The sequence below is a fragment of the Pleurodeles waltl genome, chromosome 6 (genome assembly GCF_031143425.1).
Source record: "Pleurodeles waltl isolate 20211129_DDA chromosome 6, aPleWal1.hap1.20221129, whole genome shotgun sequence".
NCBI lineage: Eukaryota > Metazoa > Chordata > Amphibia > Caudata > Salamandridae > Pleurodeles > Pleurodeles waltl.
This window is the reverse complement of record NC_090445.1, coordinates 1577720872-1577745733: the sequence shown is the minus strand read 5'-3', so window position 1 is coordinate 1577745733 and position 24862 is coordinate 1577720872. Positions and strand designations below refer to the sequence as shown.

The 24862-nt window shown below is 44.5% G+C and overlaps 1 protein-coding gene across 4 annotated transcripts in view; it reads right to left on the bottom strand.

Annotated features, from left to right (window-relative positions):
• LOC138301162 (discoidin domain-containing receptor 2-like) overlaps positions 1 to 24862 on the bottom strand; it is a 367128-nt gene that overhangs the window by 54951 nt on the left and 287315 nt on the right. For 3 of the 4 annotated variants that reach the window (XM_069241351.1, XM_069241350.1, XM_069241348.1), the window contains 2 exons: positions 11882 to 12128; positions 9691 to 9828 (listed from right to left, as the gene is read on the bottom strand). In XM_069241351.1, the coding sequence (XP_069097452.1) occupies positions 9691 to 9828; positions 11882 to 12128 (385 nt within the window). The remainder of the gene's footprint in view (positions 1 to 9690; positions 9829 to 11881; positions 12129 to 24862) is intronic. The other variant, XM_069241349.1, reaches the window with a different exon arrangement.

The window sequence follows — 24862 nt, the reverse complement described above, 5'->3', positions numbered from 1 at the left end:
CAAGGAGAGCAACTTTGTTGAAAAGGGCAGGCAGGGATCGGACAAGGAGAAGAAATTTGTTGTAAAGGGCAGTCAGTGGTGGGACAAGGAGAGCAACTTTGTTGTAAAGGCCAGGCAGGGGTGGGAAGGGTACCCTGGGTTACATAACCCATTTGTGTCTTTTCATGAAATCTCTGATAAAAGGGATTTTTTATGATGAATAGTGTTCGCTGTTCTGCAAGGAGGCTGCCTAAGCAACCAAGTGAAGGTGTAAGGAAGTGTGAGACAGACCTGATTTATTCAAGTGGAGCAGGTAGCAGATATCTTGAACTGCAGGCTTATGGGGGTTCAGGTTCTTGGAAATGCAATAAAGGCCAAACCATTTCCACTGGGCAACATAACAAGGTCATGTAGTGGGTCTGCGTGCTTCATTGAGAATACACATTCACATGAGATAGTCGAATTTGAAGATGTCACAAACCAAATTGGTAGATTGAGGTCCCTGGGATGCCTGATTGTGCCTCAGTTCTGAGTAAGAAGGTCTGGCCGGATAGAGAGCTTCTAGTGGAGGACCACTCAAATCTCGATGACGGTCATTAACCTGGGTTATCTGCCCCATGTGAGAGCTACCAGGATGAGAGTAAGCAATGTTTGCCAAAGCTTGCGGACCACACAGGGAAGGAGTGGGAGAGAAGGAAAAGCATAGGCAAAGATCTCAGACTAATTCTTCCATAGAGCATTGCCAATGTACTGTTGGTGTGGAAAGCTGGAGGCAAAATTTTGACTTTTTGTGTTTTAGGCGTTGGTCAAACTCAGGGAAGTAGGACTTGTGGGTGTAGTTCCACATGTTAACTTGTTGTTGCATCCTGCTGAGCAGGTGTACAAAATCAGTGTCAAGTGCCAAATGCTTTATGCTAGTGCTGATTCCTGTGGTGAGTGTGTGCCACCTCGCTTTTGGAGATAATATATGGCAATCATGTTGTCTGTTTTTACCAGGACTACCCCTGAAAAAAGGCCTTAAGAACTAACTGGATGGCCAAGAGCTCTAGGTAATTGATGTGTGAAGTTTCTTCCCTTCAACAACAAGAGTCAGTTGCTGAAGATGTGTACCCTACTCAGAGAGTGAGGCATCCGTGGTGATGGTTTCTTGTGAAACAATGTCTGTGAAGAAATAGATTGTTGCTTTTCCACCTCTGAAGAAATCCATTTGGTGCAGGCCCTTATCAACACTAGATCGTCCCAGTAACCCTCCACCTGTGACCATTGGGCTGATAGGCATTTTTGGCGTAGGCACGTGTGCAGCCTGAAATGGGGAACTATGGCCATGCATGAAGCCATCATTCCATGAAGGCGAATAACAGTTCTGAATGTTAGTTAATAATTTGGCTGAAAAGGAGGCAGTATCTGCTGGAATGTTCGCACACTTGCTTGGCTGCGGTAAGCCTTGCCAGTGACTGTGTTGAGTACAGCCCCCACGATGGCAAGATCTGAAAAGGCTGGAGATGAGACTTGACAGTATTGATGTTGAAGCCCTAACTGTAGAAGAAGGATATAGTGGCTTGGGTGTGAGCGAGACACTGTTGTTTGCTTGCAATCTTGATCAGCCAATCGTCTAAGTAAGGAACTACGTGAGGCTGCGTTTTCCGCAATGGGTGCTACAACAGTTAAGCATTTTGTGAATTCTCGGGGGACAGCAGTGACACCGAATGACAAAACTTTGAACCAATAATGTTGACCACTTACTACGAAGTGCACGTAGCGGTCATGGAAGGATATGTGGAAGTAGGCAACATAAGATCAGGTGCACTTGTGAAGTTGCCTCGCTCCACCAGAGTGGTGACATCCTGTAGAGTTACCATGTGGAAATGTTCTGAGAGAATGTACTTGTTGAGGTGCCTGAAGTTGAGCCTTAAAGATGTGTCTCTTTTTGTATTATAAAATATAGAGTGCGCACCCCCTTGCTGTGTGTCTGCGGTGGCACTGGTTCTATTGCCCTGTTGAGGATGGGTGCCTGATCCTCTCCTTGATGAAGGCACGGGTGTTCTGGGAGGAGAGTGCGTTTGCTGGGTGGAATATGTGGTGGGTCAGTGAGCTCCAGGCAGTAGCTGTGCACTATGATGAAAAGAACCCATTAGTTGGATGTGACCTCTTTCCAAAGAGGAAGAAACCAGTGACAGATGTTGTGTGATTGAGGGTTGAGGAGAGGTAGGAGTGGAGTAAAAGGGAGTCACTGCTAGGTTGAGGGGGTTCCTTTAGCTGAGTCTCCTTTCCCCCACCCCTGATATTGTTGCCTTTGTAGGCCCCTCCATAATCCTCCTTGTTGACTGCTGATGGTATGGTTGCTGCTGCCTCTGAAAGGAGTTTGGAGACTCAGTGGATGTGGCCTTACTGCCTCCTTTGAACTGTGATCACTGAAAGGACAACCTAGGAGTGTATATCTGAAGGGCATCCATGGCCTTGGCTGTGTCAGTGTCTGTTTTTTACCTTTTCGGGCATCTGGTCTACTTGCGGCCTGAAAAGATGTTTGCTATCAAATGGCAGGTTTAACAGATGATACTGTGCCTCTGGTTTAGGCAAGGACACAGAGCCAGGCATGATGTCTAAGCAGGATACTGGTGCCAACTCCCCTGGCAGCAGTGCTGGCCACATTTAGGGCACAGGGACTGTGGCATTCGATATGGTCTTGCCCTCTATAACCAGTTCTTGCTCACTCTGCCTTCACCCCTCAGAGAGAAGTTTGAGAAGATCTTCCATCCCATCCCAGTGTGCCTAGTTGTATTTAAAGAGACTAGGCCAACAAAGTTGGAAATTCTTTAAATGTGTGGCTATTTGTGCTGCCCTTCTTTTGCCTGCTGCATCCAGCTTTTTACTCTCCTTGTCAGGAGGTGAAGTGTCAACTGTACCCTGGATGCTTGTGTGTTTACATGCTGTATGGACTTCAAGCAAGTCCGGGGGTACCTGACCACTGAATAGTAGGAATCATTGGGTAAGGGTTTATATCTTATGTTGACCCTACGTGTAATGACCCTTGCCTTGACTGGCTCTTTGGAAGGCTTGGGAGGTCTTGTGCATGCCTTTAAGCATTGAGAGAAACTGAAGAGTGCGTTGGGTCTTAGCCAATGTTTCAACCAGGAAGTCAATGTCTTCCTGGACAACATGCATATCAACTGATATGTGGCTGCCCTGTGTATAGCCTTGTGGTATGTAGTAGTGTAAGCAGGGGGGAAGGTTTTGCTGGATACAGATCGGAGTCTGTGTTGCTGGGGTTATTAAGGTCATAGTCATCCCACAAGTCAACCCTCAGCTTAAGGTCATGGGATGTATCAATCGGTTCAGTCAGATACAATGAGCTGCTTCATCCATAAAAAGAGGGTGGTAAACACTTTGGTGAAACTGGAAGAGATGGGGCATGTGGCAGATGAGTTAAGGGAGAAAAGGAGGAAGAAGAGGAAGTCAAGCAGAGAGAAAGGTTCCAAAACGATTTACTCTTCAAAAGTTAATTTACTCATTCATGAAAGAGTCCAACTGCCTCAGAGGCACCTCGGTGGAGAATCTGCCCTTCTGCAGGTGTATCAAGAGACACGTTTGGTAAGCATCTAATTCCTCCCACATGTGTTGGTGAATATGTTTCTCTGAATCTTCGGAGCCAGGAGTCGACTGAGTTTTCGAGACTGAATGTGTCTTTGGCACCTATGGTGTCTTCAGCATTGAGGCCTTAGGTGCCAAGGAAGTTTTCGGTGCCAATGTTGATTTTGGTGCTTGTGTCTGCTTCGCTTCTGGAGCTGATGATCCCTCTAGCTCAGGAAGGGGCAACGGCTGTGGCCTGAGAGGGGAGAACCTTGACTTCCAAAGGCTTCTGCTGGTGCTGCCCTTGGCTCAAAGGTAGTGGTATCCTGGCAGGCTGTTGCTGAGAGTCAGGGCTTGATGCCTGAGCCCCAATTGAGGATCCAGATGAGTTCTTCTATCGCACTGTCTCAAGGGTTTGAGTGGGCCCAGCGGTAAACGTTGTTCGGTGCTGCACACGGAGCCCAATTTGTGCATGTCTGAACCTGATAGAAAACAAAAACTAAAACTATTTAACAATTGAGTAAGTGCCCATGCTCATTACCAACTAATGGAGGAGCCACTGTACCTCATGACTCGAAAGACTTCTTTGAAGAAAAACAAGTTGTATATGTATGAGGCTAGCAATAGATGGCAGGAGAATGGACAGCAGAGAATCTGCAACCAGGCACGCTATGAACATGACATTTCATATTTGTTAGTGGTGAAAATATAGATTTGCCACATAAATGCAAACTTGAGTCCTCAATGTAAAAACTCTCAAAATGTAGTGCAATCAAAAGGCCTTATTTAGAGTTTGCAAACCAGATAGTCTGTCACAACCGTTGCAGACATTCCATCGGCTGTACCATAAATGCAATATGACCTATGGACATACAATACAGCGGATGACATATCCGACATGTGGAGTGTTCAGACCATCCAAAGGTAAATGAGTCCCACAGTCCTTTTAACATGAAAACTATTCATTTTAGTAAAAGATTTAAAAATATTTCTTACAGCAATAACAACCTCACTGGTCATAAAAAGTGCACCAGCTATGTAAATCATCTCCAGTTTTGTCACAAATGCATACATTTCACAACTCTTACTTGGAGCAGCTGCATTTTGAAGTTTAAATTGCATTGAGCAAACTTGCCATTCCAGGAAACAGGTACTTTACATGTGAGATGAACAGAAGCAAAAGGCAGAATATGGAAATTGGAGGAGTGCTCATAACAACTGTGAATGCTTGAAGCTATGGATGAACAGCCAATAACATGTCAAAAACAGTACAGCAGATTATTAAGGGGAGGAGGCAACAAGATATGTAGGTTGGGGACCTTTCTAAGCCAGCAGAACAGGAAACAGCTGAAAACAAGTGGAAATCTGGAACATGGCACACAAATTCACAATGTGTCACTATGAACACTAACATCATTATGAAGCAAAATAAGTGAGGATGAATATATTCAGGCAGACTGATCACATAGAGGTACAAAACAGGCTCCGTTTTAATGGCAATGAGATTGTGGTAACATACATGAAGAACTGGCAGTAAATCTGAGATATGTGATGGAATGTTTCAGTTATTTATGCAAGCATGTGTTGCCTCAATTGAGGGTCACAGTGATATATTTATAACTCCATCCAATTTCTTTCGTCTTTTGCATGGTAAGAGCTATGCCTTGCACACTTGTTTCTCGAGGGGTCCTTGAGGCAGTGTTTACAAAAAAACTATAAGATCATTCTTTGGAGTCATTAGATATCCATCCAGATAAGTTCCTCCTGGTTCTATGGGCTCAGACTTCTCTCATTGCTCATACTCTACAATTAATCCAGGCCCCATGTCCAAAATATTCCACGTCAGAGCTCTGGTTTTTGGGCCCTCTAGTCAGGCTGTCACTTATACGTAGTAGCGGCATGCTCATATTTTATCTTGTAAAATGTCAACACTATGGTATTTTTTTATTAATTGTCAAGAGGGGTGATTGATTTTCTAAATAGGAGACTCAGGTGTTATGGTCAAGAGGTGAGGAGTTCATGGTCTCTCTTTTGGTTGAAATTATAGAACAGGGTGAAAACAACACAGACGAGTCTGAAAGAGTTTGAGGACTCAGAAAGAGAGAAAGAATGCAAAATCTATAGAGAGAATGGGGCAGAAAAAGAAAAAGACTAGAGAAAAGTTAATACCAGGGCACTAGCACTCACAAATCACTAGGTTTCTGGCTGAAATGTTTATGGTTTCACACCTATCCCAGGCTGTAGCCTCCAATTTCTGCATTCAAGAAGAAATGTGTTGTTCTGTCTTGCTTCATCCTAGTGTGCTCCACCACATCTAGGCAACATTTTCAGAGCATCATTTCAGGAATACTCCATTCCATATCTTACCTGGAAAGCATTTCACATGAGTGGATGGGCAGTGGTGGCTCCACCCATTTCCAGATCAACACAATGTTTGAGCCACGGAAATTGCCATCAGCTATTAATCTAGCTGATACTTGCACTAACTGCTTTGACTTTGTTTGTTGCCACGGCTGTAGTCCCTGTCCATCCTGTCCATTTGATCAAATGGCCAGAAGGTGTGTAGTCAACTCCAACAGATCTGCTGGGTGGTGGACATACCTTCTGCATACACATGTATGGACCTTCTGCCTTCAAGTTTTTCCCATTCTACAGGGTACCTACGTGGTACTATTTATAACTCCACGGAATTATGCATCCCAGAATTACCCGTACCTGGAAATCCCATGTGAGGTATGTTCCTACCACACCACTGTTACTTTGGAAGTCATGAAAGAGGGCTCAAAGTTCATTGCAATATACTTAGTTTCAGTTCGGGCTAGTTTGATTTATTGCTTTTTGAAATAGAGGCACACGTGGATGCTAAAATGATTTAGAGATTAGACAATACTAACAACTGCACAACTTTGTTAAATGCTAAGGAGACTTACAGTAAGAATGAAACATGGCCTATATCAAATATGAAATTGATAAGTGTGGTTAGACGTTGTTTTGCTACTACTTGCTGTATTACTCCGAAGAAAGGGAAGACTATTGTTTTGAGATAAACGTACACCATGTTGGAACAAATTCAATTGTCTGAGCACTAAGGCTAAGTTCAAGTTATTACCACACATAGAAAGCAAATAGACAAACCCTGGACTTTGATGCTATTTACTCATCTAAAAGTGTGACGGAACCAGATCGCTGCAGCACCTTCGGTTTTATTTGTTTGTTTGAGAATTTCCAGCGTCTTGGTAAAACACACATACAGTGATGACTTACAGTCAATGTATTGTTTGCACGTCAAAAGGAGATTATGTGCCTTCAAATTTCGTGACTGACAAATATGAGGACACACCTTTACCTTCACTCCACCCTAAATACTCTTCTCAACCCAGACTTTCTTTTAAAAAAACAGCTGAGGGCTGTGTTAGCGTGACTCCTTCAGAGGGCAGAGGAGTATAAACATTGTAACATTCTCTAGAACAAACAATGTAGGACAACTTGAGGGCAAGCACGATACACAGAGACTCGTTTATTGTGATTGTGGTCAGCATTCTAAAAATATTTCATTAGATTTATTTAATTCATGATAACGTTAGTTATTTGATAAGCAGTCCACATTATTAAGAAATAATTTATTTTGCCATGATGAACGCATTCTTGATTTAAAAAAATGACAGAATGGCAGACATGCATGGAACATATGGAAAGTGAGGTGTGATGGGGCCTGGGTGTGCTGGTTTTGATGCCAACCAACACATGCAGAGACTAAACATGTCAGGTGTTAGCTCAGAGGACAGTAAGTAAGTAAGTTGTGTTTCTTCAAAGTCTTTGCTTTGGTCATTCATTGAATGGCTCATGCCCCCTTGAAATGCATAAAGCTGACAGGCTCCACCTTCAACCATTCTTCCTTGCATCGGGTTTAGTTGTAGCTATTTACCAATGCTACAGGTAAAGACTGCACTTCGTAAGCACAGCAGGTGATGTACATCAACACATGCTACAACCATAGTGGTGATCAAAAAGAGTATGCACACAAGATATTGCCCAGAAATGGGGATGTGAGGCACCCCCATTGCTCAGAGAATTTAAAGTGGGGATGGAACGTTGTAAAATCCTAGAGCAAGAGGTATACAAGGGTAGAGGTGCACGAAGAGCACGGTCATGCCAGATTTTCCAGATTTCAACAACAAACACATTTGCATGCAATTAGTATAAATGAGACTAATTTATAGTCTTCTGCATCAGTTACTATGGATTGCTCTGAAAAAATGCCTTTAACCCATGCTTTAGTGTCTTCATCTTTAATTTCTTTTCAAAGGCTCCACGAGAAGACACAGGATCCCCTCGCCATCACCGTGTGATGATAGCAATAACATTTCTTTTGTAATTTAGTAGTTTTCTTGCAAGTAAATGTCTGACTTGCTTGGCACATGATGCCTGGGTCAACAAAAGATGATGAGTGAATGCAAACCCTGATTTTGCTTCTAGGGCAGAAACTGACAGGGGCACCCTCCATTATCCTGAACACCAGCATAGCTACCCCACATGACAGAAACCTTGGGCAAGCTCGTTGGTAAGAAGGTTCTGATGTTTCTTCACGCACACTCTGCACCAGGGTCTTGGTTAGATTTTTTTCACATCCTTCGTACTGGAAATTGTGGCTTTTCTCCATGTTCCAGCAGAGCACATGTCACTGAGTCAGATAACACAGAAAGTAATCTTATGTGTATTATTTGAACACATGCATTGTGGGATTCAGGGTGACCTACACAACAGTCATTAGAGTGATACTTGAAGCTGAAACAACTTGTACATTTCTCTACCAAATACTAGATGACAGTAATGTTCAGAACATATCACTCTACATCAGATGTATGCTGCTCCCTTGAAAGCAGCCATACATGAATGTTTCAAGGTACAAAAATCAGACAGTTGAAAGCTGTGGACCGGGTATAAGAAGTTTAACGGAGTCGTTTAATTTAAGCTTTATTGTGTTAGTTGCGTCTCTAGCGTATCATCTTACCCTGGGATTGCCTCAAGGTCAAATGTTAAAAGGAGAGGCGGAAACAAGGGACCATAACAGAGGAAAGGAGGAACCAAGATAGAGAATGGAATGACGAAACACTGTAAAGGGAAGAATGTTTTTCAAATCGTATTCAGTGTAGTCATTCACTATGGTAATAAAATACACATCCAAAGAGACACCCAAACCAGTCGAGATCAGTTTCTTGTGCTATCTCAGGAATGTATCTTAAAACGCAGCATACTTTCAAGTATATAGGTTGAACTTCATATTAGCCACCATCAGCATCAGGAACGTTTAGGGCCTTATTTAGAATTTACCAGACAGAACACTGTATTAGAATCATGGAAGATATCCTGTCCACTTTATTACAAATGCATTATATGGCACCTGTAAAACAGGGGGTGGGGAATATCTGCCACATTTTGCTGGAGCATCATATTTGCCAAATATTAAATAAGGCCCTTATCTGAAAGCATTCGTTTTTCATTCTGCACTACTGTACACAAATGTCACTCAAAACTTTATGTCAATCACTCCTTTCATTGGTCTTTACTTAGATTATCTTTTTGGCTGCATAATTCCATATTTGTAATTGAGACAGTACGGGCAAAGCAAAAGGCAGCATGTTTTGCACAATTTTGTTCGTCTGTTCGTGGAGATAACTTTCAATTTCAAACAAGGAATTGCTATCAACAAGAAGCTTGTAAACCACTGGAACAAAACACCTTTCAAAAGTTGGATGAACAGAAATAGAGCTTTTAGGATCATCTTTTACCAGGCATAACTGCTGGAAAGTTAGGGAAACAAGGAAAGAGCTTTTTCCCATTCATCCAAATGACTGTAAATAGATAATAAAGGACTGGTGCGTTTGTCTAATGATTGTAAGTGCCCCTTACCTACACTATGCTTTGCAAGCACTTTTTGTAAACTATTTCTTGATGTCTTAAGTTAAGTAAAAATGTATCCTCTTGAAATCAAAGGCAAGTTCAAAGTTTTGCTGAATTAGGCTTGATCGTACTCATCGACTACACAGACAATACTCTTGAAGACACAACTAAGGCCTCTGCCTCAAACAATAAACTCTTCTCACACTGGGAAATTGTAAAGGGTAATAGATAAATGATTCCCACCTTGCCACATCTGCAGATCGTCTCCCCTCTTACCCTCGATCCTCTCTGTGGTGTTCTGGGTCTGTGGGTGGGCTTCTGTCGTCTCGTAAAAGATCAGAGGCGGGGGCGTGATAATGGGTGGGGTTGAAATCTCCATGTCTGCAGAAAGTAAAAACACACAAGCTCAACATGTACTGCTTGAAGAACGACCAGCATCATTCGTTTTTGTTTCCTGTTCCAATGAGTATGGTGGTTGATTTTCCAAATATACCTTGTTTTTGCAAATTTCATGTTTAATGACCACAGAACTGAGTTATTTGTCAAACAGCAGAAAAAAGATAGAACCCAGCCCTTCTCTATCTGTGCCTTCCAAATCCAACAGATTCTGAGCAAGACTCTACGTGAAGCGCGACATCTTCTACCATAGACTTGTCATTAAAAGGGCCCTGTGCGCCTACATTTCACAAGTAGGAACAGGAGACCAAAAGATGACTAAACCGGACTGGGAGAACTGAATCAGCAACACAAAGATAATATCAATTGTCTTTGAGGCACAACCGAAGTGGAGACAGGATGTCATGAAACATCCATGAGAACAGTACACACAACAGCTACAGAAGGGAATGCACTCAATGGAACACTCTACTATTCTCAAACCTCAAAAAATATGCTAGAACAATATCTAAATCCTGAGACACCCCAGCCATCATGCGGAAGGTTACAGACAGACCTGTAATGAAATAAAAAAATTACCCTTGCTGATGGCATTTAAGCCACTGGCATAATCAGCAAGCAAAACAGCGCACATTGCATAAAAAACTCCATGATGACAATGCTGTCCAGGGTATTATATCAGTTTCATGCTCTGCCTGTCAAAGTAGGAGACCTATTTGCGATCGAATGCAGAATTCTGTATCCCAATTCATGAGGGCAACCTATCACTGAGACTCTTTGGAGCAGGTCACAAGGAGATGCTGAGTTACCATATTTCAAATGGTATTATACTGTGAGAAGGGTAACAGATTGGTCCCGACGTGAATCTCCCTAACTGTGGGTATATAGACTATGCAAAGGTGGGGAGACCACCATGGCACATGGTGTGGTGGAAGAATAGCTGCAGACCTCGAAATGCTTTGCTGTGATCCCTAGTGGCTACAATTCTTCAGTCAAGAAAGTGGTGAAGGGAGGCTTCATTTATTTCCTGTTTGCCTATACCCTGATTTACTTAAATACACAGTTTACTCCAGCCACACACGAGTGTCTGTTCAACAACTGGAGAGAGGGAGGCTGTAAGATGATTTCAGATCTGTTTCACAGAAGTGAGATTAAATCCTTTAATCAGTGGAAGTGGGACTTGGTTAAGGAAGAGTGAAAGGATGCACAGTACCCAGCTGAGGCATTGGGTTAGAGATATATATATATATATATGTGTAAGAATTGCTGATATTAGAAAAAAACCTATCTTTGTAAAGTTCCTTTCAACTACACAAGAATCCGAAAAACATGACCTCACAGATTTAACAAATATTATAGGATCTGAAGCCCCACTGGGGTGTTGCCTCATGAATAAATGGGAAAAGGAGCCCGCAGCGGGTAGATACATCGAAGAACAAATGTATGTACACAAGAGCTCTATCTGTGTGGGAACCAAGAAGACCCATTACTAGCTTTTTTACAGGTGGTACCACACTCCCTTAAAGCTGCTTTACATGCCGCTGTATTGTCATTTTGAATGTTACAGAGGCTTGGTTACTGTGGGGTCAATATTTCATATTTGGTTGTAATCTCCTAAACTGTTCCCTTTTTGATGAAATTTACAAAGCACTGAGGGGGATTATGGGCTACCCTTTGCCATTCAGTCCAGAATATTTATGTGTTGGGGCTATGGCCCATGGGGTACAAAGATATTTGGGTATGACTGTAACCTGTTGTGAAAATGTTTGGGAGAGAGAATCTAGTGACTGCCTTTGAATCAGTAAGCAATGGCATTGGAGGTTTTGGGTTATGCTGAGTTTGTAATGAACCTTTTGAGGTAACCAAAATTGTAAAGGCAACATAGAGTGCGCTTTGATAAATTATTCGACTTGTCAGTGGATTGCCTTAAAGTATAACAAAAAAAAGGAACAACAAATTTAATAAAATAATGACATTTCCTCAGCTGATAATATTGAATAGTAAATCGTACAGTACTGCTATTTTTGGTGACTCTCACCTGACAAGAAAGAGATCTCGCTGAACATCATCCAGGTATCGGCAAAGTAGAATCTGCAGAGAATGGCTTTGCCCATGCGCTGGTTGAGAGGGATGGTGACAAATCTGGCACTAGGATTTTTGTCATCCAGGACGGTGGTGATGCCCTCAGGCTCTGGCTCCCACTCAGACATGAGGCGTGGTTTGAACAGACACTCAACCCTTTGGAATATCTTCACTCCCCTGGAGAACATGTTGTTACAGTGCACCTGGAGGAGAGATGTGGCGAAGGAAGCCAGTGAAAAAGAGAACAGAAGACATGTTCTGAATCTCCCTTTTCCACCCTTTCCCCCACTTTTTACATAAACTCTCACCTGACACCTGACCAAGTACACATGACTACATACCACAGTTTGGTTTCTTTCAAAACAGTTTTTATTGGTTGCAAACTTATGTCTCCACAACATCCAAGTTATAGATGTTTCTGTCCTTCCTCACTAGTTGTAATGGCTCTGGCGTTACTAATTGAGTCAACTGTATGCCTCTATATCTTAACCCGCAAGGATACACAAGTGTATATCACTGTAGATTGTTTTACCGAATGTATGGCACGTACTTGCAAAGTTATCACTTTACAAATTAATTAAGATATGTTGAAAAAAAGAAGAGCGCAGAAGATAGGGTGTGGAAGACTAAGACAGTAGTCCACTACTTCAGTTTACATGTAAGTTCTATGTCTTATATTTGCATTCCTTAAACCATTTCATGTAAAGAATTCATGGGAGTGTATGCAACAGACAAGTTAATTTACTTTGGTAACGCCTTATCTAGTTGCAGATTCCTTACCTTGGAACTTCCAACAAGTGGCAGTCTGCATCCAGAGACTTTTCTCAAGTAGTACCCCCGCGCGCCGTTAGGTGGTGTGGATCGGCTCCGAGTCCGGCATTGGTGTGGCCATGCTGGATATGACACTGCGGGTCCTATATACGTGCCAACTTTGCGGGTCCTATATAGGCGCCACCCCAGCATGCAGACGTCATGTTCTTTTCACAACCTACCCACACCAGAAGCGCAAAGCCATGAACAACACTGAATACCGGTGAGTCAAAACTAAGGCCCTGAAAGGGAAGTCCCTGTCCCTAGAAATCAGGTTGCAGAGCGGGGAGGATGAGTGAGTCGGTAAGGAATATGCAATTATATATTGTTTCTACCAGGTAAGGTGTTACTGAAGGTAAGTAACTTGTCCAATTGATAGAGACATCTAGTTGCAGATTCCTTACCTTAGAATAGATACCCACGCAATACCATCCCCAGATGAGGGTCTGTGAACCAAGATCATACTAGACAGCCCTGCAGGACCGGACAAGCAAAGTGGCTGCCCCTACGGACCTCACTGTCTAGGCAGTAGTGTTTGGAAACATGTGAAGAGAAAGCCACGTTGCTGCCTGACAGATATCAAGGACTGGAAATCTGTGTGCTAACACAGTGGTCGCAGCTTTAGCTCTGGCAGAATGAGCACACACACCCTCAGGGGGTTGATTCTTGGCCACAACCCATCTAGAGATGGTCCACTTCTGCACTGCCCGACCTTTCTTCATACCCACATAACCAACAGAGATCATCCATCCAGAACTCATTTGTACGATCAAGGTAGAATGCCAACAGTCTTTTTGGGGCCAGGCGGGGGAGCCTCTCCTTCTTAGAAGAATGTGGGGTGCGAAAAAAGTAGGCGAGGTGATAGATTGGCCTACATGAAAGGGCGTGACCATTTTTGGCAAAAAGGAAACCCTAGTGCAAAACACCATTTTGTCAAGATAGATGGAAAGGTGGGAGGCTTAGATGATAATGTCTGCAGCTTACTCACCCTGTGGGCAGAGATAATGGCTACAAGGAAGGCTGTTTTCAAGGTAAGAAGCCTGAGAGGACAATTGTGTAGAGGCTTGAAAGGAGTGTACATCAGGAAGATCAAACCAAATTCAAGACCCACTGAGGCATAATGAATGGGGACGGAGGAACCATATGAGTAGGACTTTTGAGGAACCTATTTACAATAGGAGACTTAAACAAAAGAAGGTTGATCAGGCAACTGAAAAAATAGGAAATGGCAGATAGATAACCTTTGAGAGTACCCATAGGAGAACCCTGCTGGAAAAGAAAGGATGAACAACAAAACCTCAGACAGAGGGGCAGAAAGCGGGTCAACATACTTGTCTATGCACCATGCCACAAATTTCTTTCAATGACAGGCATGTACTGTTTTGGTGGAGAGACGCCTGGCTGCCAAGCTTACATTACAGACTTCGGGAGGAATGTCGAAAGCTGTCAACTGTCACCACTCAATCTCCATGAAAGAAGGCAGAGAATAGACAGATTCAGGTGAAGAACCGTCCCCTACTGCGGCGAAAGAAGATCTTCCAGAAGGGGCAGTCTTATCGCAGGATCGATAGCCATGCTTAGTAGCTCGGAGCTACAAGGATGACTTGGGCCCAATTAGTTTTGATCTTCTTGAGAACTTTGGGCAGAAGAGGTATGGGCGGAAAGGTGTACAGGAGGCCTGAGTTCCGCTTGAGATGAAGTGTCACCGAGTGATTGCTGCCTTGTAAAACCCAACGTGAAACACTGCTGACATTGAGCGTTCTCTGCGGAGGCGAGCAGATCTAACCAAGACTCTCCCCACTGCTGAAAGAGACCTTGTGCCACCTACGAATGGAGATGCCATTTGTGATCAACTAAGCATTGGCGGCTGAGTTCATCTGCTATGGTGTTCAGAGAGCCAGCCAGACGTTGAATCACCAGGGAAATGCCCTGTTGTTCCAGTCACGTCAGAAGGAGCAGACCCTCCTGTCAAAGGGTCCCCCATCCTGCTTTTTGCAGTACCACATGGTAGTGGTGTTGTCTGTGAACACCTGCACTACCTTTCCCTTGAGAGAAGGAAGGAAGGAAGGAATGTTTTCAATGCCAGTCCCATTGCACAGAGCTCCAACAGGTTGATGTGTAAAGTCTGGACTCCTCTAGAGACCAGATGCCTCTGATCTCCGCCTCTCCTAGATGGCCGCCCCAGTCCAGGAGTGACACATCTGTCACTACTGTCAGATTTGGCTGGGGATAGGAGCGGGATCTGCCTCTGACCAAATCACAGTTCGTTATCCACCACTGCAGATCTTATGCAGTTCCCTTCGTGATCTGGACCATGTCAGAGACATTCCCCTGATGTTGTGCCTACTGGAACTTCATGTCCCACTGCAGAGCCCCCATATGCCATCGGGCATGAGTCACCAGCGGCTGCAGGAGGTCATGAGGCCACGCAGCCTTAGAGTCATTCTGACAGACATCCAGGATAGAGGTTGAAACATCTGTATCATAGCTTGAAAATCCTGGACTCACCACTCAGGAGGATAAGCCCACAACTGCACAGTGTCCAGAACAGCTCTGATGAAAAGGAGCATCTGAGAAGGACTCAGGTGTGACTTCAGCACTTTAATAGTGAACTCCATTGAATGCAGAAGGTCCGCTGTAGTCTGGAGGTGGTAGACGACAGTCTGGGGCAAGTCCGGTTTCAGCAGCCAGCCTTCGTAAGGCCAAAGGATAGCATGGTGAACTGAAATGGCTTGCGGCTTACCATGAACCGCAGGTAACATCTGTGGGCAGGCAGGAGGGGGAATATGGAAATAAGCATCCTGCAAGTCCAATGCTACTATCCAGTCACCCAGGTCCAGGGCAGAAAAAACCTGAGCCAGAATGAGCATTCTGAACTTCTCCTTCTTGAGGAAGAGACTGAGGGACTGTAGGTCTAGGATGGGGTGGAGGCCCATGTCCTTTTTGGGTACCAGAAAGTAGTGGGAATAGGAACCACAACACACTTCTGGCACAGAAACCCTCTCTATGGCTCCCTTGGACAAGATAGACATAAATTCCTTTCGTGGGAGTGCAGAGTGATCCTCTGTCATCTGATCATAGGATGGTGGCATGAATAGAGGGGAAGTCTCGAAGGGGAGGGAGTAGTCCCTCTGGACTATCTGCAAAGCCAACCTGTCTGACGGGATGAATTGCCAGTGGAACATCCTGCCTCTGACTGTTCCCTGGTGGGGAGGTCAGGAACCTAGGAAGGTGTGGAGGCCGCTGCAGAGGAGAATGGGGGTGTGGGATTGTGTTGGGTGCGGTGGACTGTCCAGACTACTGGCTCCCTGATCCACGAGGTCGGTAGATCTCCTGTCCCTAGCCATGCAGAGGCAGGGCAGCATGCACAGCACAGTGGCTGGACAGAAACGGACACAGTTGGATGTCCCTTCCGTAGACATGAAAGGGATGGAAAGCAAACTCAGGGGGGCCAGGGGCCGCCGCAAGGCCCAAGAACCTGACTGCAGCACAAACATACTTGAAGAGCTCGAGCAACTAGTCTGCTTTTTATCTGAAGAGACGGGTGCCATCAAAGGGCATGTCCATTAGATTGGATTGGACTACCCCAAAAAGCCAGATGTCCTCAATCAGGCGTGGTTCCTCAGGGCCACTGTTGATGAACCCGCTCTGCTCAGTGAGTTTGTCGTATCCAGTCCACAATGCATTGTGAACTTTGTTGCGTCTTTCCCATCAGCAACTGCTTGGCTGAGTGCAGCCCGGGCCTCCTCTGGGACCTTGAGCAACTGTAATCCACAGCGGGTAGAGTAACAGCCCAAAAGGCATGCGGTGTTCACGGACAACAATGGTAGGCTGGCAGAAGAAAACATCTCCTTCCCAAGAGTGTCCATCCTTTTGGACTCCCTCTCCGGGGATGCCGAGGGAAACGCACCATGGGAGGTGGATGTTTAGATAACCAAGCTCTCAGAGGTGGGTTGTTGCGTAAGAAAAGTTGGGTCACCTGGAGCAGAGCGATGGCGACGGAAAATTGTCCGGTTCACAGTGGCCTCTGTGCTGCATTTGTACCAGGCTCCCAGAAAAACATCTGTAAGAGCTTCACTGAAGAGAAGCAGGGGTTCAGAGGATGAATGTCCAGATTGAAGCACCCCTGTCAGGATGTTCGTCCTGACTGCCACCTAAGGCAACTCAAGCTCTAGGGCCTCAGCTGCTCTTCGCAGCACCAAAGAATATGACTCTCCATGGTAGAGGGAGAAAGCATGCTGGTATCTGGGGAGGTATCAAGTCCACTGGCATCACCCAAGTCCCTACACCAGTCCATAAGTTCTTGAAGCTGGTATTCCAAAGCATCCAGCGGTCCCTCCCATTCCTCACCATAACCTAGTCCATAGGAAAAAGGCTGATGATCCGACATAGGAGGCACATCTCCTGTCAGTGCCACAGTCAGCATTGCACAACGTCTATCCAGCTTAGAGTCGGCAATAACAGTGAGGACAGCACTGCCTGGTGGCACGGACGACACAGATGGCATAAGAGTCAGGACCGGCCTTGGGGAAGATTAAGGTGGTACAACTGATGCTGTCCCGGATCCAAGCGTGGATCCATAGGTGCCCCTTGAAGCCGAGGCCAAAGCCCCTGGCGTGGAACCCAAAGGGGTCCCTTCTGACTCTGCGAGGCCCAAAGGCGCATTTGCTGTGTCAGATGGCCTAAAAATGCAACTCACAGAATTCCTACAAATGGGCAGTGTTCGCTCTGGCTCCCAGAAACTCAGGGAGGCATGGAGTTGGCCCAGACCCAGGCTCCACAGAGGGAGGCTTAGAATGATGACACTCCTGCTCCCTTGTCGGCTGACGGACGAGGGGCAGTCAAATAACATTTTGTCTCCTTTGATTTTTCTTATGCTTCCACTTATCTGACCATCTCGAGGAGTGGGACGACGACGGAGGGGGTGTCCGTGACCGATCCGAGACCTTCCTCTCGAACAAGACCGTGACTTGTGCGGAGTCAAGCACCGGGCCACCATTAGTTTTAGGGGCCGCTTCCTCAAAGCCTTCGGATGCATGGCCCGACACTCAGAGCACGACTTCTGGTTGTGGTCACGCTCTAGACACCAAAGGGGCACAAGGTGCTGATCCCTCACAGACATTGTCCTATGACAGGACCCACAGCACTTGAACCCGGTCCTCAATGACATTCTTCAATGCACCAGGAGTTAACAACTCGAAAAAACGTAGACAAAGTCAAAAAAATGCCCAGTCAAAAATTGACTTAGGGGTAGCTCTCTTCGGATCAGCGCTTGCTGGCTCAGAAAGAAAAGAACTGACATCAGCACACCAGGGTGACGCCTATGTATTGCCTGCAACATCATATCTGGTGCAGACAGACGTGGAGCTATCAACGCTACCTAACAGTGCACAGGCGTACAGCTTGAGAAAAATCTCCACATCCAGACTGACACCTGGGGAAAATTCTAAGGTTTAAGGAATCTGCACCTATATGTCTCTATCAGATAAATGTACACATCTGAATTTTAAGTCTGCTTTTGTGGTCTTCTGTAGTCACTGTGTTAGAGCCTAAGGCACACTTTGTTTGTTCTTCCCCATGTGTTCGACCAGTTCCTGATACTGATGCGGCACACCCTGGTACTGCGCATATTTTGCGCACAGTGGTCATCTTTTTTAATATTGGTGGAGAGAGCTTAGACCCCTGTACCCTTCTATGACCCGTGTGTTACTCTTCCCTATTTTACTACCACTTTTACTCTGAGATCAAATTGATGTCAAATACATTATTGAGTTATAGACACCATATCTACTAAGCAATGTGATTTTAAGCCGATTATTGCGTTTATTAGCAGAGCCAATCTGAGAGAAAGGGGTAATCTGTTGGCAAAGGAAGGTAGGACGAAGCAGGGAGAACGGCACATTCAAAGAAATTCTGATCAGTGGTAGCCACAACTACCTGTGTGGTCTAGTTGCTAAATTGCTGCCTGTGTCACCTTGCTTCGGCTTGGAAACATTATGTGATTCTGGAGAAACCTCATTGCAGCACATGCCTATATCTAACTATATAAATCTGTGCGACATCAGTGGGAAAACACAGTGCACCATCCGTCCTCCCAATGACTCATTCCTGACCTCGCTCTATCACAGCCCGTTCTCTCTAATCCACACAAACAAATATTGTACCATTAAAGTGCTCCTGTGCTACACAGGCCTAGGTGTATGTTAAGTATTTGTCAACGAAATGATGACTACTATTGCAATCTACTAGCTGAAGCCTTCTATAATGCAGCAGAATTAATTTATTTTTAGAGGATGAGAAAAGAAGGCATTATGGCACATAAATAACTTCAGCAGCAATCATTTTCACTTAAAATAACCCCAGGAAGCTTCTAATCGTACCCAACTGCAGTACATGTGTCCTCATTGTGCTCCTCTGATGGAAAGTAATGCCCGATGCTGTGAAGTGCTCTACATGAATCCGGATTATGCCTGGGTAACACTCGTACTGCCAACATCAGTTTTCGGAGATGTAATTGGTTTGTCCTTTATGTGGAGATTTATTTATTTTGGCAATTATCAGTGCACCGCATGCCATCAAACTATTTATAGCAACTGACTCACTAGGAAAACATTGAACTGTATGCTTTCTTAGCGGTATTTCTAAATTAAGTGAACTATCTGAACTCATCAGGTCTTTCGTCTAAAGTGCAAAACTCTATTAGACTAGAATGATTAGAGAAAGCAGAAGGAAGATCACAGTCAGGAAGACGTTGTTGCCTCTTCCTATTGTCAATGTTGTTTCCTTTGAGGTTTAGACCTGAAAAAGTTTATCTAAAATCAAAGTATCTCACTCTTCTTTGTAAAGGGATTCTGCGTCATTATGTTAGATTCACAACAGCTTCTGTCACCATTTCCATGCAGCTATGATGTTGCGGACTTGTAGGTCCTCTGACAACTTTTGCCAGGTGGGTTTGCTAGACTGGAACAGCTTTATTTCCTCTACATCCACTTTAATATATGAAGAATAATGCCTACCATCCTATTTGAGGAAATAGCCAAAAGTAACGCTAATTTCATCCACGAAACGAAATAATTTCCTAATGTCATCATGAGGAAAGTATGTAAACAACAGCTAATTCTGGGTGGAGGTAGGGAAATCAGCGGATTTTATTTGCATGGTACACTAGTAGTCTGAAATATTGGTTTAGCTGCTGTGCCACGTGAACCTGTGCCTCGAATGGCCTCGGTTTTAAAGCAAACTCAAAGAAAAGGACGCAGACCCCTCGCCCATGTTAGGTGGCATGCGTCATCATGCGAGACGCTCCTCACCAGGAGTGATGAAACACTAATAACTATCAGTCATTTTTGCACCTGGAGTAGTGTTAACTCAACCATATTACAGTGACATATGGTTATGAGTGCACGTAAGAACAACTAGAATGACTGTTAGTGATTAATGATCGTCAATCGTTCAATTTACAGGAAAATATCCAAGTAAAAGGAGATCGCTGTATATTGTGGACGTAGAGATGTTTCTTTTCTGTGTTTTCTACAACAGTTTAACACACAGCTACCAGGCTACCGTACACAGGATAGAAATAGGGGTAATCTGAGGTCATGATTAAGATCCGAGTGACCAATTGACTATATACGAATGGGCAGAAATGTGGTGACTGATTTTACAACTGGAAGGGAGGTTTCCTAAACAATAATCTACAACCCTCCAACTATTTTAAGTTTTGGGCAATCGGGTTAATATAAAACCAATACAAAAAATACCTTCTTCCCACTTAATTCCATTTTAAATCGCACATACCCCATCCACTAACATACACAGTGGCGGATGGTGACTTTTGAAAATGATGAGTCGTAAAAGTGCCTTCCGATGGAGCGACCAGTCTCTCATCAATAAAGCAAAATAAACAAAATCAACGTCACTAGAAGATAAGAAAGATACATTTTCCTTTCTTTCTTGTCTTCTAATGTCAGTGTTTTTGCTTATTTTGTTTTATTGACCAGCAGCTGAGTGAAATGAACGTAGGCGGCAGAATGGTCGCCGAGGAAAACAAACAATTGTAACTGGCAAAATCCAAAGCAAAGACTCTCCACTTGTATGCTGAAGTCAGTCCAGACATGCTGAATAGCCTGCCCAGTGCACACAGTGGTCAACAGGTGTCTCTCTCTTGGCGACAGTGCTCTCACTTTTCACTCCCTTGCTGAACTATTGTGAGACCAACAGATGGTTCTCCGAAAGGTGGAGCAAAGGAATCCCTTCAGAGAGTGAAGAAAAAGTAGCAGAGTTCCAGATCCGCATATGAAGGGGCAGAAACAGAGGAACTGATGCCAGTGCACATATGTGGTGCTTGTATGTACTTCGCTCATCATTTCCGGAGGAGAATGGGGTCGACACAGAGTTCCATGGGCCCCCTACAAGCACTGAGGAGCAATGCTTTTTGAGTTTTCCAGATCCAGTCTGACACCTGTGGTATTCATAAGGTGAGGAATCTACAGACAGAAGTATCCATCAGAATTGGAAAATTCTGACTGATGAGTATCCAGGGGATATTCTGAGGCAAAGTGTCCTGGAGCCCCAATGATGGACTGTAGAAGGCTGTACGCTCTCATAAATAACAATAGTTCCATCTGAGGGTAAACAAGACAGAGTGGAGCAGTGGGCTATTATAGAGGAGCTGGGAAACACTGCAGAGAGGAGGTCTGAACTAGGAAGCTCTTTGGGGTACTTCTACTGGGAATCTCTACACAGTGAGGATGGGGGCAGAGGTCAGGGTGGATGGGATCTTGTGAACTTTTCACGTCTCTTTCAAGGTCTTTTCAGTGCAAGGGACGCAGATGCAAGTACTCTGAACAAAATCCCTGTAATGATCCAACCTTGGACACCACTTTGGAAATTGTCTGTGAGCTGAAGCCCCAACAACAGAGTGTTCAGAACTCAAGAAAAATAAATGGTATCCAACAAAACAATTTATATGCCAAAAAAGACAACCACAAACAACAATTGCTCAACCACAATAAAATTATTGATATATTTCAAGAGTTCTAGTGTCCAAAGTTAGTGGTGCCAGATGATGCACTCACTGGTGTCCAGTTAAATACTCAACTAGTTGTTATTTGTTTCAACAAGACAGATGTAGTGGTGGGTCAAAGGCCACTATAAAGTCTCAAGGACATCTAAGCTTTAGGATACAGTATGTAATAATCAACCTGAAGCTGTCTACAGTTTGCAGTGTCCCTGGGATCCAACAGTATGGGAGCATCACTGAAAATACTATTTTCACCATTTTGCACTGCAAGCTGTTCTTTGGGATAAGGCTTAATTCATTCAAGCTAGAAAAATGGTCCCTATGGTTCCGGAGTCGGTACAACCTAATCCATCCACCCAAACCCAAAGGTCTGAAGAAGTGAAGGTAGACTTGTCTTCTGGTTCTTCTACAATTGGGGGCAGTGGGGGAACAGAGGCACTATAAGTGTACGGATTGGGTCAAGCTAGTGTAGGCTCACAAATTCAGAAACAACAAACACGGAAGTAGATTAATGATCTAGATGATATTGCAACAGATCTTACTTCTTCTGGTCAGCTGGGCTGCAAGACAACTATGTCTCACACATGATGAAGGCAAAGTTCAGCAATTATCAGGCCTTTATGTACGTTTACCCAGGATGAGACCATAGACAGCTTCCTCACAGGGATAAACATAGAAAAGTCTGTCCTCCCAGACTATTTATACACATTTTCTTTCCCCTCTCTCCATTTACAAATAGCCTGGAATGTGGGGTAGATGCCAGCTTCACTCACAATGGCGGTATATTTTGAGCATCCCCTGTCATTGATGCAATCCTTCTATAACGTCTTGCCAACATGGGGGTTGAGGGCACAGTGTGGTGCTGGGCTAAATTGTTCCTAGATTACAGATAGGCCCCTTTCTGGTGGTGGTAGCCATAATGGAATCTGGTGGGACCGGAGTCCGGATATAACATTGATCAGCCAGTGCCAGTTTATATTTCTTGTCCACCCTAGGTGTAATTCTTCTTGAGCAGACGTCTTCGGCATGGCAAAGCATCCCTGGCAGCATAGAGAGGTACTGGATGTCCATGTGTGTTGATGTGAGGGTGTCGAACAGGAACTCCTGCTCTATTGGAGCCATGTGGAGCTGGACATTGTGATAAGCAGTGGCCCTAGCAATGACCTGCTGATAGCTGGTGGCATCCTCTGGAGGTAGAAATAAGAGGATCCAGGTGGTAAGAGTCCCACGGGTCTGTGTCCTGTGGTATATCCCTTAAATCCACCCCAGCGTACAGAGGTGAACCCTGTGGAGTGGAGTCTTCTGCAGTAGGAGAGCAGGAAAATGACAACGAGGAGGTGGAGGGGAGACAGGAAGTGGGGAGGGAGAAGATGGTGGTGGTGGAGGAGGAGGAGGAGGAGGAGTGGGACATGTGGCTGCAAGTTTGGCAGCTTTATCCTTGTGAGGCTTCTTAGGCGGAGGCGAGGTTTCTAAGGCCTCCTGGAAAGTGAGTATCCTCATCAATGTTATGGATAGAGAAGCAACAATAGGTCCTGTGCTTCTTTCTATATGAAGTCAGAGCTGCTTAGCATCCAAGCTTTCAAGGATGGGTTCAATGGGAGATGTAGTGCTGGATGCTTGAGTAGACGCCATCCGTTCCAAAGAAACAGTGGTGTGGGTTTTCAGTCCTGAAGCATTGGGGTAATGGACCTTTTCTGGTGCCAAAGCGGAAAATGTGCTACTCCCACTCAGTGCCAAAGTCATTGGTGCCAAAGCTATTGATGTCAAAGGTTTAGTTGTCGTCATTCAGACCGAACTAATGGAGGTTGGGATGGAAGACACAGCCGATGTCTTGCCAGCTTTCGGAGCCAAGCCGGAAGGCAGGGCGGTCGAAGCAACATTCTGTGACCGACCATGGCCTGGAAGCAGTGGTGGTCCGGTGACCTCTTTTGGGGCTTTTTTGAGAGTCTTTGTGGAGGGAGGAGGGGCATTAGTACTCAAGGTCTGTGCTGAAGTGATGTTCTGGCTCCCAATATCGAAGGTCGAAGTCTTAGTCCTGAATAGAGAAAGCCTCCTCCTGCTTTGGCTCCTCTTGAGCATGTTCGTCCACGAAAATATGCAGGGTCTGCTCTTGGGATGAGTGCGCCATTTCCAGCCTGTGAGCTTGTCAGTCCTGAATGGTCTTCTTGGATCAAAACAATCAGCATGCATCGCAGGTGGCCTTGTGGTGATCTGGGGAGAGGCAGAGATTACACACCTGGTGGTGGTCGGTCTGTGGAAACTTGGTGTGGCACCAAGGGCAGAATCGAAATGGTGTTAGTTCCATCAGGGTATCATGTTCTTCTATGCCACATAGAGGTAGACCTGAGACTGGGCAGAGCCCGCCTCAAAGGGTGCGCAGTGGAAGTTCAATTCGGACGGACCGAGAAGACCAAATGTAGACTGTAGACTGGAAAAAACATGGTCAGAAATACAATATTGTAGATGAAGAGGAAAGATGGAAGGAGAATCTCTAACGGTGACTCGAAAATGCTTCTCAAAGAAAAGCATGTTGCAGTACTCTGAACCCAACAGTAGATGGCAAGATTATGCAACGCATGTGCATTGACATTTGCACGTCATCGAACATATTTTTTCTTTTAACACTCATTCTTGTTTGTTTGACAGTAAGATTTTCATATGCACTAAATTACATAGAAGCCTTTTTACCTCTGTTACAAAAAATCAACAAGGGAAAATGGATGGCATGGCATTTATTTTTAAAGACTGGGCAGTCTCTACGAAGTTTTTTCAAGAACACTTCTCCAGAAACACGAGATCAGTTAACATGTGACTATGTTCAAATACTTAAAAATCCAATTAGAAAAAGGAGAGCAGGGTCAAACGTGTTAGCAGGTGGGCAGAGAGAGAAGGAAATACTAATCAGGAAATGCTTATTTTCTTGTGCATACTACAGGCTAGATTTTTTTTTTTTTAATGAGGCATAGCTGATGGATTTGAGAATGGGGCTCTTAAGGTATAGAAAGGAAAATCTGGTTATCATTTATTTTTTTTGGGCATAATCCGAGTGATGGTGTGAGTGAAAATAACAGCAGGAACTCTGCCAAGCATGGAGATGATTGTGAC